General features: G+C 35.3%; 2 protein-coding genes across 2 annotated transcripts in view; both read left to right on the top strand.

Moving 5' to 3' along the window:
• LOC124636653 (myb-like protein X) overlaps positions 1 to 1,718 on the top strand; it is a 32,936-nt gene extending 31,218 nt beyond the window's left edge. Inside the window, exon 3 of the mRNA XM_047172814.1 lies at positions 1,630 to 1,718. Within this exon, the coding sequence (XP_047028770.1) occupies positions 1,630 to 1,718 (89 nt within the window). The remainder of the gene's footprint in view (positions 1 to 1,629) is intronic.
• The window catches only part of LOC124636204, a 46,653-nt gene that overhangs the window by 14,900 nt on the left and 13,424 nt on the right, over positions 1 to 18,329 (top strand). The window lies entirely within an intron of this gene.

Genomic DNA, 18,329 nt, shown 5'->3' with positions numbered 1-18,329 from the left:
TGACTTAGGTAATATCTGGTCTGGTAATATCTCGTTAGGATCATGTTCAATTTACTCTCCTTTTACATTAATTTAAATACTATCGATATCTATAATTTTAAGACCATTTCCAATTTTCACATCTTTCCTATTTATGTCAATTAATTGTTATATTTCATTCATTTAATTATCTTGTATCAGTTCAATCGCATTATCTCGTATGTAATCATCAAATCCGATTCAACAGACAAAACGCGACGCTTATCAATCAATCACCATCAACAGACCTTTTTGTTCGCTGTCAGTCATCATGATCAATTGTTCGCACCGCTTCCAAAGGCGCGTTGACTAATATCGATAAACAAATCCGAATAGATTTACTGACGCCATAATCGATTTACGAGATACCTAGCCCAAGTCTGATCTCATCAAGCATAAACCGTGGCCTTGACTGAGTTGTTACACTGTAAGGTCATGCGCACGTTTTGTACACAATCTTATACCTGTACATAATACTATTAGCCAAGTAACTAGTTCTCTTTGAGGCACATTTTCTTGTAATCGATCAGCACCTTCCTTATTGGCGGTAGATAGTTTTTACTCTTTAAGAACCCTATTGTTGTAAGACCGTGAACTCTTGCTTTTTGCTCATCATCTTTCTTCGTCGTTTGCATTTCAATAGCTTATCTTGATATGATTCAATTCTGATTAACAACACGACCTAAATCCTCAGCTTAAATTAAACAATCTTCGAATTAAATGTTCATTTGTTGTTCTCCCAAAACTAAAAGATAAACAGTCGTTTGCACGCAAAACTATCTCATTCACATAGTTCGCGTGTTACGTTCTCAAGTTGCGAAACCGAACAAAACCAAAGCTGCGTTATTTGCTTCAATTATCTCTCTGCCAACATTTGGTAATGTATGTTCGGATAGCAAGAGAACAATGGGGCCGATACTAAAAGCATGTTACGCATAGAATACGGGACTGGTTAAGTTAAAATTTATTTATTTAGAGATCTTGGAAATCGATAACGTCAATTTTGTTTACACTGATTTCTCGTAGGGTCTTTGCCAACTTTTACATTGAAACTTACTCATGGGATTAATTACTTGTACTATTAACCAGTAATTGACTTTGACTACGATCTTTAATTGGCTTGCGTCTTTATAGTCCGGGAGGCAGCGGCTTTTTAAACGAGTCATTTTATGCCGGCTGATGTTAATATAGAAAACAGAATGCATGTGGCTTATGACGAAATCGATCGTCAGCTGGTCCAGTTGCGGTGGATGCGAGATTGGGAAGCTGCGGAATACGTTAAAAAATAAAAATCTGAAAAGTATTTTATACCACATGAAATTTTTTTCACGTGTTATTGACATTGATTACAATTAAAAGAAAGTAGTCAGCTGCACAACTGAGGGTGGATTATGCGTCAGCTGAGCGTGCGAACTAGCCAAAAATAAAATAAAATAAAATTATTATATTATTTTAAATGGTTTACGGGTGATCAATTGCTGCCATCCATCACTAGCATCACTAATCTCGACATGAACCCACATGGTATGAAAAAAAATATCTTCTTTTGATTTCTGGCAAATAATATTTACTTACATGATTTTGTTAATTAATTGATTGATATTTTTACAGAGGACGACGAAACCGAGAACGACGGAGTGTGTGACATAAGCATCGATAATTGTGATGACGACAGTGATGCAAAGGAAGATGATGCATAAAAAAATATTTCTTTGATTTATATTAAGATTTTTATGTTAATTTTAATAAAAATAATCGAATAAAATTACGTTTCAATTAATCCGAATATTACAAACTAGTAGAAATCATATTAATGTTGTTACCGCTTCACTCCTATGAATCTTGGGTAAATTGTTAAAAGACGACATGGAATGTATAAATATTATAGTGTTAATATATAGATACAAGAAAATATTCGTCAGCTGATTGTCCGTTGGGGAAAAAGGCGTCAGTCGGAGCATTGAAAATTCCGCGAGTCATAGAGATATATGCGCGCAGTCATACATTCCTGCTCTAGCTGACGTGTTTTCCCCCACTAAATATGCAGCTGATTATCAATATCAAGTTTCTGTAAATGTCTAAAATCATGTAAAAAAAATTCAATCGGCATAAAATTATTTTATTTTATTTTATTTTTGGCTAGTTCGCACGCTCAGCTGACGCATAATCCACCCTTAGTCGTGCAGCTGACTACTTTCTTTTAATTGTAATCAATGTCAATAACACGTGAAAAAAATTTCATGTGGAATAAAATACTTTTTAGATTTTTTTTTTTTTGACGTGTTCTATGGGGTCTCATAGCAAACGCCCCCGCTGGTGCGTCAGCTGACCTTCACTTTCGTTATTAGAAAGAGCTTCTTCACTAGTATTGTGAAGTAAAGATGGGCATAAAAACACTAACCAAAATAGCCGCTGCCTCCCGGACTATTAGTAACATTAACCGGTTCCATGGGTTCGTTACTTTAAGATCATTTATTAATTGCGTCCTTCACAATTTACTAGTTCTTCAACAACATTGCTATGGACATTAATACTGTTTTCATCTTCAAAGTAAAATTGTAGTAGTACATCTGATTTCTCGTTATAAATAGTTACATTATTATCATTATTTTGTATGCCTTCTATAATTTACTCGACTTTCATATTATTTATAACCTCCTTTAAACATTTACAAGGGAAACAATCATTAGTAGGCCCATAAACATTCAACGCTATAATTTGATGTAACTATTGAGTTTTCTAAACAGAAAACCGTTTCCTAATTAATCATACGAGCTATTTCCCTCGTTATAAAGGTCTGCAATTACATGCGTGCCTATGAAATAATTATTTCTATTTGTATATTAATTAAGTGCTCAACGGATGCGATTCGAATCTAATTGCTGTACGATGAGCTACTTATTTACGTAACACTGAACGCATGTTCTGAACATATTGAAATACGGCGTAACTCTGTTTCGTAATGAACCGAATATCAACGTGTTTTACTGTTAAATTGCTAGTCTCTGTACTAAACTAATTAGCGTGTTGCAAATATATGTATTAAGAGTAGTTCCTAATCTCGTTTTCGAATTGCTCGACCTACTTATTTTTGTTTTATTACATCGTCAATGCAGGTGGTCGATTCGTTGCAGCACGTTTGAACATCTGTGGTTTTAACAATATTTTCTGTTTAATGTATTTACTTGTAAACTCAACTGTTTGTGGTTTGAGAGTACACATTTTACGTAGGTATTGCAAATGCCATATTTTTTACAGTTTTCTCAGTTTATGTTGAAACTATATGAAATTATCGGCAACCACATAATTTGGGCTTACTTTTTACTGTCTCTAAAATACGAACTACTCAATTGCAAAGTCCAAGTGGAAACGCTACCAGTCCAACAAAATTACATATTGACAAATTAATTGCACCAAAAAATTTGAAACATTTTAATAAAACTAGTGCATACGATAGGTCAGTATATGGCATGTCCATCAAAACGCAGTTTCCCCTTGCACTTATGAATTGATAACTGACGACCTTCTTGATACGTTGGCATGAAGTCGGCCTCGAAGCCCATTGAATAGTAATGTGTAAAGAGTTTCCATTGCTACTAACGACACGTCAATACAAACGGCTTTCTAGATTTTGCATTGGTAATTTTTATCTTTAGAATTTGCATATCTTCGCTGCAATGAGTGTTTATTTAGATTTCAATGATGCTGGCTTAGTGCTGAGTGCATCCTAACATTAAATACTGTTTGCTGTTTTATTTACTTTAGCTCCTCTATATATACGCTCGGATAGTGACGTAATATGTTCATATACATGCATAACATTATTTTTATCACCAAATCTTACTGCAACTGCAGTTATTTCTGCATAAAGGCATTTTCCTCCTTTTTACGGAAGTATGTCTTGCATAAAATTTGTTAGCTACAGAAATAAGTTGCGGTCGTCAGTCCAATGGAATTGCGTAAATTATTTGTTTGTAAACATTGAGCGTTCGTCAATGACAATTGACCTACTTTATTCGAGCCTAGTATTCTAATTAACTTGCGATTTGGAACCTTATGTCAACGAAATAAGGGACATTGCCTCTGGCACAATAAATTTGGCTGGAGAAAGTGACACGACTTGGAAAGATGGATGAGTACTAATGCATTTTTGGACGAACAAGTGTGAAGATCTATTGTTAGATTACCTATAATAAAGAACTAATGTGTAGATTCAGCAATAAAATTTACGTAGCTAAGTGATGACTTGAATCTATCTATCTAATGACCGAAGCCGTAGAAACTACGTGATTTTAAATTTGCAGTCAGCCACAAGAAATGTTGTTTTAAACCTATGTTGAAAAAAAGATAACTATAACTATAACCCACTTTCTACAGCCGACATTTGCGATTTCCAAAAAATAACGCTTGCGAGATAGAATACGTGTTTTTGTAGAAACTATTATTTTAGGTTGTTTGTATGTAAGTTATGGTAAATTATGGTTCTAAGTAGCGTTCAATCTGAAAATGAGCAGAACACTAGTTCTAAATAAAAAGTATGGTGCGTAGTCTCTACTGAGATTTCTAATGAGTTTATATTCATTCTTTAGGCAAAGATTACTCAGAACATCCCATAATATCGAAAAAAAATTTTGTTCCTTACTCAGAAGTAACAATTATTTCCAAAGCAATTTAAAAACAAATTCATAACAAAAAATATTCGATTCCACCCTCAATAAATAATGAGTTAATTACAAGTTTCGTTCGTAACGACTGTCAGTTAGTAAGTAGCAATTAACCGAACGTGTGACGTGTAGTAACCAGTTACCGGAATGTGATCATGATTTACGACTACCTATGTCTCAACGTCTGTTTGTTGCTACAACTAGTTTTGGCTTCGATGTTCAAGTTTTATATTTCTTTTGGTTGTAAATGTAGTCTGATCTTGTAATTCTGGTTCACTTTTTGCATTGTCAGGAAAAGAAGCTACAACCCCCTTCATACAAAAACTTAAACATCTGCTGAAAACTTGTCTAAAAAAAGTGTGGCTGCAAAACGGACCTTATTTCAAAGTCATAATTTGTATTTTTTTTAGACAAGTGTTGAACAGACATTTAAAAGTTTTTTTAGTAAGGCTGTTAATGTTTTTCGAGATTCATACTTGTAGGCGTACCTATGCCATGCTATGTGGTTGTAAGTCTCGTCTTGTAATACTGGTTCACTCTTTTACAATGTGAACTAAAGAAACTTAAATATAAAATATTTTTTGAGATTCCTACTTGTAGGCGTATGCCATACCATTCCCATTGTTGTCATGGCAACAGCACCACCGTGTTGAATTCATAATACATTACATACAATACAATACAAGCTTCATTCACAATAAAATAAGTGTGTCTTGCTCAACCTCTCATAACTAAGAACATTTTTAGAAGAGTTTGGTTCAAAATGGTAAAATGTGAAAAACTAACGTCAGCAGTAAGCGCCAATAACTTCAACGTAGTACAAAAGCATAAATCTCCATAAGCCGTAACGCATAATAAGTTGGTAACAGAAAATTTTCTTAATAAGTGGTTTATCGTATAACAGGAAGCCACGGTTGGCAATACGGCACGACACTAAGAAGGATAAAGTACAGAAATGCAACCCGCCACAATACAGTAGTAGTTTTAATAACAAATCAAAACAGTCTGGGGTGAAGAGACTACGAGACCTGTTGTCAGTGCAAAAAATTAAACTGACAAAGAAGAACTAAGGGAGGGTTGCACCATTAAACTATAACGAAACCAACCCATGACCAGCCACGAAATGGTCGTGGATGACGCCCCTAAGTCAAATCGGTGATTTGACAACTGAAAACGGTTCAGTCATTATATTATAATTAAATGGTGCAACTCACCCTTAGTAACTTCAAATTATTACTCAATAAAATCATTTGAATCACTTCTTATTTGCTTTGCCACATAAGTCCTCCTTTTTTTAACTTTAAACAATAGTTTGCTCCTATGAACCTTCTCCAGGTCTCCATATACAATGCCAGAAACAGTTTCCTAGCAAATTGAATGGTGACGTGAAACAGGCGTCGCGTGACGACTCCGTAACGATGTTGACAACAAAATACTGTTCACCAACACTCATTGAGTAAAGAAATTTATGGAAAATTGTTTCCCCTATTGTGTAAACTGTTTTACTCTTGTAGCAATATATTTTTATGCATGACTTTGTAGATTATGTGATTTGTGGCGTTATTGATGGGGTCATGTTAATTTTTGACTCTGTCGTATTAGATTCTTGTTTGCAGTTTGGCAATTGGGTTGACAAAGCTGACTATTATAGTGTGTAAACTGTGTTAAGTGATTCAATGCACTTGACACACAAGTTCCCAAACACATTTGTTTTTGAAGCGACCATTTGCCGAAATGTTAATGTTCTGCATAAACTAGAATTATGCTGCATAGACATTCGCACGGTATGCAGTGCCTGATATCGTCATGCTTTATTCACATGCAAATGCAGAACAGGCATAAGTCCAAGCGGAACAGGAAAAGGACGTGCGATGTAATCATTCGGTGTTTAGAACAACATAATCATTTTCTTAGATTGTCCCTGCAATTTACAAGACTTTAAAAGACCTACAACTGTGCCTTTTTGCCACATATCAACATAGATAAACAAAACTGCTTACCTTGACGATATTAAGATCAGTTGCGTTATAACCACTCCTCAAAATTGAGAAACAGAAACCACAAAAACATTCTGACAGACAGTCCAATCAAATATGTTCTCAGCTGTACAAATGCCAATAAATTGTCAAACTACAACACGTAATTGTATGTATAAGAACTTCAGGCAATGAAACAATGGAGTAGCCAAAAAAGAAGGCATTGTATTTGATCTAGCCGAAGTCCTATTCGCACCAACGTTGTTCTGGCTAAGAATGAATACCAATTCTATTCCTTTGTATACAAGGGACAGTAAAGAGTACAAGGGATTCACAGGGCATCGTAATAGTTGGAGAAGATGAAGCAATCGGACACATTTTAGAAATGGTCGTAAAGAGTAAGTCTTGTTCTAACTTAATGCCGACGTCCAATTTAAATAGGTAAAACTTACAACCAGACTAGATTATAACCAGTGGTATTCTGTGATCAGCTGGTTCAATAATACAGAAAGAAAAGACCAGGGAGGATAATTTAAAAAGAAATGTAGACTTCGCAATGAAATGCCAGGAATGGTTCTTATAACATTATTAGCAAATACTTTGAAAGAGGAAGCCTATATTTGAAAGACAAATTATGTGCATGCACGTATATTCCAGTGTAATATGTGAAGCAAGGCGATGGCATCGCTTGCGCACGCGACCTTGCCTCCATATTTATATGTAATTACACGTAACATTGTCCCACGAGGTAACTATACTTACTTCATTGCTATGCTGATGGAATCTTGATAATGCTTACACTAGTTTACGTCTACAATGTGCTACGTTATATCTGTTTATTGTGTCAAAATTGTGTTGTTATCTTCTAGATAGCTTTTGTTTTTTTCATGTTCTTCTATTACACCTGATTCCTATAAGAAATGATTTGTCTTGCAGACGTTAGGTTTTTAACGTTTGTCCCATGAGGATGAGTCATTATACCTACCGTAAGTAAAACAAATCGTTTGTTGTTTATGCACATCAGACATTACGGTTCGATAAAGCTTGGAAATATGATACCTGTAACTGTACTTGTGCAAGTACCTGCACAAAAACTTGGCCATTGTCAGCATTAATTTAAAAGTGTAATCTACCGTGGTCTATCATTAAATCAATATAATATTCAATCTCCTCAGGCAAGTCATGTAACATGCTTCACAATCTTCGATGGTATCGAGGTTAACCATGTACCATAACTTGTATGTAGCCAAAAGGTCATATGAACTCAACGGTATATACTATAAAATGGTCCGTTATTATTTGCTTCGCGATACCCACTTGTTATACAATATTTTTTTGGTTGATGATGTAGATCTCCGACCTACAATTATAATTTTTAATAGCTTTCTGAATGCAATTCTTCAGTATTTTATTGATATACTTTTGTCTTGTTTCAGCAATATGCCAAATAGGACTAATAGAATAACGTCAATAGATGCAACTTCAATTAACAGCAATTTATCCCATCCATTATTCAATCAATCACTTTGCAATCTAATTGGGTCAACAGAAACCATTACACGTACCCTACACAACACTATACATATGTATTTCCGTATGTATCGTCAGCGACAAAAGTCTATGAACAAAATCAAAATTACAAAACACTATATCAGAAAAAAACTTTTTTACAAAAAAATTAAACCGACTTCCCAAAACACTAAAAAGCAAAAAAAAAAACTATTTTTAGGTGCATCGGCCTAGAAGTCGGTGTCTAATGGATGTTACTAAGTTAATTTTGCCACCGACTTCTAGGCCGATGCACCTAAAAATAGTTTTTTTTTTGCTTTTTAGTGTTTTGGGAAGTCGGTTTAATTTTTTTGTAAAAAAGTTTTTTATTTAAAGCTTTTCAGTGATACGAATAGTTGTCACTATCCATACAAGTGAGAAGTTCTCATCAATACAAAGAATATAAGTCCAAATACGAGGTATTTTACATATTCAGTTGTCGAGTTCCCTCGACTTACTTTCTCTGGTCTCCATCATCAGGTCAGCTCCAAACCTTCACTGTTGCAAAGGTCTTGTCAATACAAATAATTTAAGCCCAAACACGAGGTAGTTTACATATTCAGTTGTCGAGTTCCCTCGACCCTCTCTGGTTTCCATCATCAGATCAGCTCCAAATCTTCACAGTTGAATAGTGCTTTTAGGCGTACACCTGAGTGTCAAGTTTTTACCCTATGTATGCCTACAACTTTCGAAGGTTGCCCTCGATTTCTCAGGGTTTCCATCATCAGATCCTGACCTGATGACTATGGGACCAACTGGCAGCTATTCCGAGTCGAACAAAAAAAGAATCATCAAAATCGATTAATAACTGGCGGAGTAATCGCGTAACAAACATACAAAAAAAAAAAAAAAAAACTTCCTTCCTCCTTTTTTGAAGTCGGTTAAAAATGAAAATAAGTCACTACCACGACTGCAGAACAAAATAGTCTAGACATCACTTGGCCATAGGGACTTTTGTTGCGCACTGTACGTAGGTATAATTTTCTATATTGACTTACTACACTTCTAGAAATGCGTGGGTCCATTTAATCCCGAGGTTATCATTCAGGGATGGTAATGACGTCAGGTTAGCAAATCAATCATTGTTTGTAACAGTATCTTGTCACGTTATCACCTGTCATTAGATATTGGCCACCCACGTAAATGATGCTACGTGCGTATAATTAGGACCTCACATTAATCTTGTGAACAAAGATTATCGCGTAATTTTATTATGGGATGTTACTGAATAAGTTCTTATGCAATTTAAATATCTATTATTATTCATAGTGCTTTAAGATTATAGATTTTTTAAATCACCGCTTTGTTTCTATATTTTGTTTCCTTATTTCCTTTCATTTGGTTATACAAGTTTATTTTTATTATATGAAAATACAGGTCTTTTGAGTTCTTTATGCAAATTAAAAAGATTTTGTTCTAAATATAATGATTACCTAATATGTGGTTTGACGTGCATAATACATATTTATAATGGTGAGCTTGTCTGAACCTCTGACCTCTATGTCATTTATAACGTTCTAGTCGTATTTAATCTTTATCGGAGCTATACACAACCAATTTTAAGGATTCTAGACTTCTTTCAAATTCATATTGAAAATTAAAACATATAAATTACCTAACATTTTTGTTCTACTGTCTCTAAAATACAGATCACGGCCCTTTTTACACGCTTTTTATTAGCTTCACCTGTATGTTTGTAGGTTTGTAACCGACTTCTTTGGGCGCGATTTTGACCCACTTTAAACGGCCAGATTTCGTTCAAACTTTGTAGATTTATTGAGGACCGATGACAATACACTAATTTGATAAAATTATTCCATTTTTAACCGACTTCCCAAAAAGGAGGAGGTTATACATACACATCGATTACTCCGAGGTTTATAGACCGATTTACGTGATTCTTTTTTTGTTCGACTCGGAATAGCTGCCAGTTGGTCCCATAGTCATCAGGTCAGGATCTGATGATGGAAACCCTGAGAAATCGAGGGCAACCATCGAAAGTTGTAGGCATACATAGGGTAAAAACTTGACACTCAGGTGTACGCCTAAAAGCACTATTCAACTGTGAAGATTTGGAGCTGACCTGATGATGGAGACCAGAGAGGGTCGAGGGAACTCGACAACTGAATACGTAAACAACCTCGTGTTTGGGCTTAAATTATTTGTATTGACAAGACCTTTGCAACAGTGAAGGTTTGGAGCTTACCTGATGATGGAGACCAGAGAAAGTCGAGGGAACTCGACAACTGAATATGTAAACTACCTCGTGTTTGGGCTTAAATTATTCGTATTGACAAGACCTATGCAACAGTGAAGGTTTGGAGCTGACCTGATGATGGAGACCAGAGAAAGTCGAGGGAACTCGACAACTGAATATGTAAAATACCTCGTTTGGCCTTATATTCTTTGTATTGATGAGAACTTCCCACTTGTATGGACAGTGACAACTATTCGTATCACTGAAAAGCTTTAAACAAAAAAAGCTATTATAAATAATCCAAACTAAAAAGTAGAAAATAAATAATAGTTTAAAAAAAACTAAAAAACACGCTTTTTATAGAAAACCGAACTAAAAAATAGAAAATAAATTTCAATGAATATAAATTAATAATAGTGTGAATACAAAAAAAAAAAGCGTGGGGTGCATGGTGTCAATAGTTATAAATATTTTATTGACAGATATGAGTAGAGTGATTTTCATTTCGATAAGACCTTAAAAAGCACCCCACACTTTTTTTTTTTTTGTATTCACACTATTATTAATTTATATTCATTGAAATTTATTTTCTATTTTTTAGTTCGGTTTTCTATAAAAAGCGTGTTTTTTAGTTTTTTTTAAACTATTATATCGTCTATACTAAGTAACTGAATATTTTTTCCATATAAAGTTCAAGTACATAATAAGTGTGTACTGAGACGGCGCACCTACATAATTAACCTACATGATACGATGCCTCTAAGGGCATATGGGCCTCAAATGGGCGAAGGTAACTAACTACACACTAATTATAGTCGTTTTATCGCTTCACTGATTTGTCGGTTAAGTGCTTTTAGACCTCGAGAGACAGTGAGAACATAACGGTGTTAAAAAATTAGTCGCATTAAAGTACAGAAATAGCAGTGCTGGCCATGGTAAATACACGGATGGGCAAGTGTCGAAAAAAAATTGGAACCTTAAAGAGGGATTTTTAGGGATCTATTTATTGATCGAAGAGGCAAGTAATTAAAAACAATTCGAATCCAAACCGGTTCGTATCCGTACGTATACTTGCACTTACAAATATAGCATTATCCAACTATCCCTTCGCAGTCCATAAGCAAAACATTGTTACATTGATTCCTCCACACATTTCATAAGACATTCCTGTTTCTCGTGTGGTCTCGATTACCATCACGTTTAGTATGTATGTCGTACGTCGGAATGTATGGGAGTGGCAATACGTTTGGCTCCGAGCGACCGCTAACAACCGCGCTAAGTGTTGTCTCACGAACTATGCGAGCACGCGAATTATATCTAAATAGAATATTTAAAACGGAACCATTCATAATTTTAAATATAGAAAAACAACATACAGGACACAAAGAAAGGCGCAAATCCGAATCAAAATTAGGTGGTGAGATATAAATCAACGACCGAATTGGTCCCTTTTCTGACCCTCCTGTCCTTTTCCCAATCTAAGTAGGGTCGCAAATGTTTTTGCAATACAACTCTATCAGCTGTCATCTAATCATTCGGGCCCTTTCTACTCTACCCATATTATCCAAGCCATGAACATGCTATCAGATTATATCATATTTCAGATCTAACTTATTCTACCTATGACAAGGTCTTTGGAACCTGTTGATTTATTTGACCTTAGTTAAGGACGCAAATCAAATAGCATAGTAATTAGAATAAAGACAATCCAGATGAAGATGTTTTAATGATGTTCTATTCAAATGGTACGATGGTCTTCGAAACATTTAAATCATTCGTGAAGAAAGTCATAAAGATACAAAAATAAAGTTAAACTATCACTCTACAAATTAAAGTGAAAACGTTTACACACTGCAAATAGATTTTAATTACTTGTTTATAAGGCTCTTAAAGTTGATGAAAACTTAAACAAGCATGAAAAATCTTACCAAAGATATTCCATCATTCTTGCGTTGTAGGCACGTTTATAAACAGCAGTTATGCTAGCAGGCAAATACCGATGTGTTAAATGTCAATTTGATTGCAAGCAGCGAAGATTCCAAAGACCTTGTAAAGGCGAAACCTTATACATTTACGAAACCTGTTTTATGTATTGAATTACAAATATAAGTAGTAGGTATACAGAAATGTTTGTACCTACGTAATGCTCGGAGGGCCTAACACCAATAATTATGTATGATGATGCCAGGAATTCCCCTGTGAGTAAACGCGCTCAATTTGATATGCGTTGGATAGAAATCTTATAATATATTGACCTCACAAATGGGGCAATGGGGATGGTTCGAGATTTTTATGAAAAGAGTCACTAGAATTTTCAAGAGCTGGAAAAACCCGATCTTGGAGACAGCAAAACTGCTTTTCAAACTTGCGAACAAAGTTCCATACTTTCGAGAGAAAATCATTCAATTATTAAAAGCCTGTAAATATGTATAAAGTCTTTAATTGAAATAGGTACATTTTATCTTTAATTTTTTATCGTCTATAAAAATTGCTTTAGTTTCTCAGTAAACATATACTATTATATCTTTATATTCTTCACGCTTTCGACTTGTCGGCAAATCAGTTAGTGGAACAAGTATGGATCGTACCTCATCAATGTTAGTGTTCTATATAATATAACGGACGAGTAATATGCTGCAATTATCTACAGAACGGCGCAAAATTAATTAATCGGAGCTCAGTCATTCGTTTTTAGAAATATCTTCTCTCTCGTTAGCCAGCGTACTTGCAAACTCTTCTAGTCTATACATATAATAAATCTGTAAAAAAACTGTGTCTGTACATTGAATATATTAAAAAAATAGTAATTGGGTGGGGTTTAGAAACAGTAATGGAGCACAAATCCAAAAAAAAAAATTCTGTCTGTATGTCTGTATGTCTGTATGTCTGTATGTCTGTATGTCTGTTTGTTTGTATACGCTAATCTTCGGAACTACTGGACGGATTTCAATGATTTTTTCTTTGTTGTATCAGTATTAAGCCTGGTCAACATATAGGCTATAATTTATCTTCGAAACTTGAAGACCTGATGCAGAACACCAACAGACCAACAAAACTATAAGAGATACCAAAATGGTGCCATAGCACAAATTGTTTCATGTGATGAGCATTTTCAGCTGAGATAATAAATTTTAAGATCTGGAACACCTGATGTGGAACCCCAAGAGCCCAGCTTCTCTGTACCATATACAGGTATGACGTTTTAGCAAAAGTTATTCAACTTGATAAGCACTTTCTATTGACTTATACAAATTGAAGATCTAAAACACCTGATGTGGAACTCCAGGGGCCCAGCTAGACTATAGCATATAGAGGTGTGACGTTTTAGCAAAAGTTGTTCAATCTGATAAGCACTCTCTGTTGACTTATAAAAATTGAAGATGTAAAACACCTGATGTGGAACCCCAGGAGCCCAGCTATACTATAGCATATAAAGATATGACGTTTTTGCAAAAGTGGTTCAATCTAATAAGCACTCTCTATTGACGTATATACATCGAAGATCTGGAACACCTGATGTGGAACTTCAAGAGCAATACTACACTTGAAATGTATAGAAACGAATGTTATGAAATAGGTATGGTGACACAAAACCGACGATTATCCCTTTATACACTATAGAAATATGAACTCAAGGACAATCCCCGGTAGACGTCGTTAAAAAAAGACAATCCCCGGTTCTGTGCTATACCATTGTTAACTGTGGATGAAAACTACTTGGGCTATTGTGATGGGATGCTAATGGACTAGGAATGGGGAAACTACGGGAACTATGGCACCTGCCGATGACAATGTATTAGATACATGTAAAAATTGCAGGTGGAGACTTCGCCAGCTCACTTACTGTACAGATCAGTCACTGAATAGCAACAAGAGGGCAACAGGGACATGAGCGGCTGAAGTGTGAGAATACCTCGGCGGATTTTAAACGCCGATTACGCGCTCCCTGTGGGTCACTTACCACGAGGTATCCTCCGAGCAGGGTTACTAACCCTGCTCTAGCGACTCCACTCTGGACGGCTAAGCCAAGCCAGAGGCTTGAGACCTACCCCCGTCATGGTTCACTCCGACCGGCCGGAGATGGGGGCAGTATACTCTCCCTGGAGAACTCAGTATATATAGCCCCGCGGGGTAGCTACTCCCCGTCATCAGCCTCAGATGTCCTGCGGTGCTTATAGCTCATTATTATTGTCGTTATTATCTCAAGAGCCTTTATCCCAATTATGTTAGAGTCGACTTCCAGTCACGATGCAACTGAGTACCAGTGTTTTACAAGGAGCGACTGCCTATCTGACCTCCACAACCCGGTTACCCGCTCAACCCAACACCCCTTGGTAAAACTGGTCTGACTACCCATAACGACTGCCAAGAATGTTCAATGACAGCCGGAACCTACAGTTTAACATGCCTTCCAAATAACGGTCATTGGTATCCAAAATATACGTAGAAAGTACATACGAACTTAGAAAAGTTGCATTGGCACGTACTTGCCAGACCTGGAATCAAAGACGTTCTCTACCCTATAAACCACCACGACTTCCACTAAGTCACCACGACTTTGTTATCTATTTAATGTTTTTTACGTAATAATACGTGTAAATATTTTTGCCACACACAACTTAAATGCGGACTAATTAGAATCACTACTTTTATCCCTATGGTCGCGTTTATTGCGATTCAGTTCTCAGGGTTTTGTTTAGTCTGCTGTGCTTTTGCCGTTGAAGTACAAAAATAAAATATATGTAACGTTTCTAATGCGTATTCCGTTGTTTTCAAGTCAACGGGCTCTTAAAATTCAATATCAGACGATTAAGATCTTTGATTTTGCTGACCCCGTAGTCGCTGGCATAAGGGACAGGATCCGCGTACGAAGTCGCGGGCAGAAGCTAGTATCAAATATAACTTGCACCTAGCAGGATAAGCAATTCTTATTGCATTTATAAACTTGTCATTTAAACATTACCATTTCTTGTCATTTAAAAATAAATTACATGCTTCTTAACTAATAAAAACATTTGTTACGTACTGCTGATTTCAGCAAACGGGACTTAAATCTATGAAGCTCTCATTCAAGCCAGTCGTCCGTACAAGATTAGATTTCAATAAAATTACTAATACAACGGTCCCTGAACTGCTAATATAAAACCTAGTATAATTAGCATACATGTATAAAGTAGTTAGTATTTACTAGTTAGTGGTAAATGTTAACTGTGCGGTCAGCTGAATCGCCATTGCAGTATATGAGCACACAACCGTCGATTACACGCTGTTTAAAGGCGCTAAGCGGCGCGAGCGCAGCTTTTCTTTTTGACGTTAAATGTGTGTGGTACTCGGGCGGTTTATTAATTAATAGTATAGGTAGGAATGGATATTGCAATTCATATTAATGAGCTTTTTCTAGTCAGAAATATATCCAAATGAAACTCTGGGTAAATTAAACTCGAATCCAATCAAGAATACGATATCTGCTGAGTTAAAGTAAACTGTTATATTTGAGCCGTAATGCAATCTTTCTTAAGTGCATATTTTCTCTGTTCGTCAGTCTATGTTAAACGACGAGAAGTTGACTGCATCAATATTTATATTACCGGTTTAGCAATATTTGTTTAGTTCTAAGATTGTTTACATAACATCGCATCGACGCTTTCTTGTTTAAAATGTATATGATCGGAAAAGTATTTAAAATAAATTATGGGTAACGAATCGATAGACTTAATGCAACTTTTTCTTATTGTGATATCTTATATTTGTTTGATGTGTTCATCTTCTCCATAACGTGAAACGAATTCTATTCAATTTCCACTTGGGTGCTGATGGCTGTTTTAGCTACCGTCCATTAAGAGCGCGAACCACGAAAAACATTTCCTACCACACCAGAATGGAGGTAAGTACACGAATGAATTGTAGAATTTGTTCGAGTGATGGTAATGATCATATATTTTCGCAAGAACTCACTTCCCTCAATACGAAAGATTTTGATGTCTGCTTCCTCGAATTTGATATCATTAAGTAATCTATATTAATCTCGAAAACCACAATCTGCCTGTAATCGTTTATTTCTAATGTTTATATTATCTGCTCTAACTTCCATTGATCTTTAAATATATTTTAGCCATATTTTTCAAGCGCTGCGTGTTGGTAGTTCAAAGTGAACGTTTTTATGACCGTTCGCGTCAAATGTTTGATGTTTTTAAAACGGTAGTTAACTATCTATACATGGTAGGGGCAATAAAGGCAAGATATAAAATGAAATTAGCTTGAGAAAGATAGTTTGAATTGATTTAACTTACCGTTTTAAAACCTGGTAATAAATATCTGATATGGTAACGCATACGCCATATTTCCATATGGATAAATAGGAACATATTTTTTGTTTGTACTCGTCATATATTGTTCCTATTTTTTACGAATTCTAAAGAATGCGAAGCAATACTTTGTTTAACATCGAGCACAGTTTTGCTAAAAAGCTTCTGCTTGATTCCGAGACAGTGAATTTAAGTTAATGTTGTGTTAATTGATACTTGAAAACGTATTACTATAATAATGCTGTGTACAAAAAGTATTGGGTATATTTGTCCAAAATTTTATGAACACTGGTCTATAAAATTAACGGTGTCTGCCTAAATGGGGGTCGTCATATGTGATAAAATATTTGTAATGTAATTAGGGTTATGTACACACATATTTCAAAATATCTTGATTTAATAAAATGCCCAAACTGAAAATTAGGTCGTGCAAATAATTAGGTACGAAAACAAAATAAGTGGGTAATCTCAACCCATTTTAATAATAAATTAATCGAAGCAGGTGTGTGACCAAGAAAAAAAAAACTCAAAAGGTATTCTCCCTTAAACCTTGTTGCTATTTATTCAATAGACAATTTCCGTTCATTGTACTTTATTAAACGTATTATTATGTACTTAGAAGTACATGGTCCATTTCCTCCGATTCTTCCTAACCCCGCCTACAGTTCGAGGACGCTTACCTCTGGGGGTCGTTGAACTTCACTCTCTATGAGAAATGACCGACACGGTCATTTGGTTACAGCCTATAGTAAATTCTCATGTTACTGGTATGAATTTTCAGTGTCATTCATGATATTATTATATACTTTAGCTTCGAAAAATGTAATTGAATTTTTTTATGACTTTACAATACCATTCACATTTTCAATTCAATTCTCGTCCTTGCTATCCTACAAACAAATCATTCTCAGGATGTTCTAGTTGACTACAAAGAAAGGAATTTGCCATAAAAAAATATTTATGTGTGTTTAATGATAGTCACATTAATTTATAATCATTATGAAAGATCCAATTTTAATTAGGTACAATCAATATTCTAAAAACACGTAGGTAGTTACATACTGCTTTCTTATATTTACTAACAAATATTATGTTATACCTAAAGACGTGCATTGTGCATTTTCGTACAGCTTTCTAACGAATGGTGTGTCATCAATTCCATTTGAAGACTTCGGTGAAAGACGTCTCTTACGTCACAACGTAAATAATATATCCAATGACTTGATCAAGTTTGTTTAACTTAACTGTTTCGTATGAGATTTGGCTGGTTTTTATAACAGTTATGTAATGTGAGGTCCATGTTTTGGTTCTCTATCAACGTGGAACTTACTGAAATTGTATTATTTGATAAAAATACATAATATCGTATCAGTTTTCGGTTTATGTTTGAGTCTCATATCATTATCATCAGCAGCAAGTCAACTACCAGATAGAAATACTTACAGACTTCAATTTGCAAACCATGTCTGGATTCCACTAACAGACAGTACCCAATGCTTAACATCAACGCTTGCAACCACTAGACCACGGATGCCCAAAGTTTCTTTATTTATAAACTACCACTAATGGCCTGACGGACGCGATTCCGAAAAAAACAACATCGGCTCGACGGGATGTTACA

This window comes from Helicoverpa zea, chromosome 14 (genome assembly GCF_022581195.2).
Source record: "Helicoverpa zea isolate HzStark_Cry1AcR chromosome 14, ilHelZeax1.1, whole genome shotgun sequence".
Taxonomy (NCBI): Eukaryota; Metazoa; Arthropoda; class Insecta; order Lepidoptera; family Noctuidae; genus Helicoverpa; species Helicoverpa zea.
Note: the sequence above shows the minus strand (reverse complement) of the source record. Positions and strands in the feature narration are given on the sequence as shown.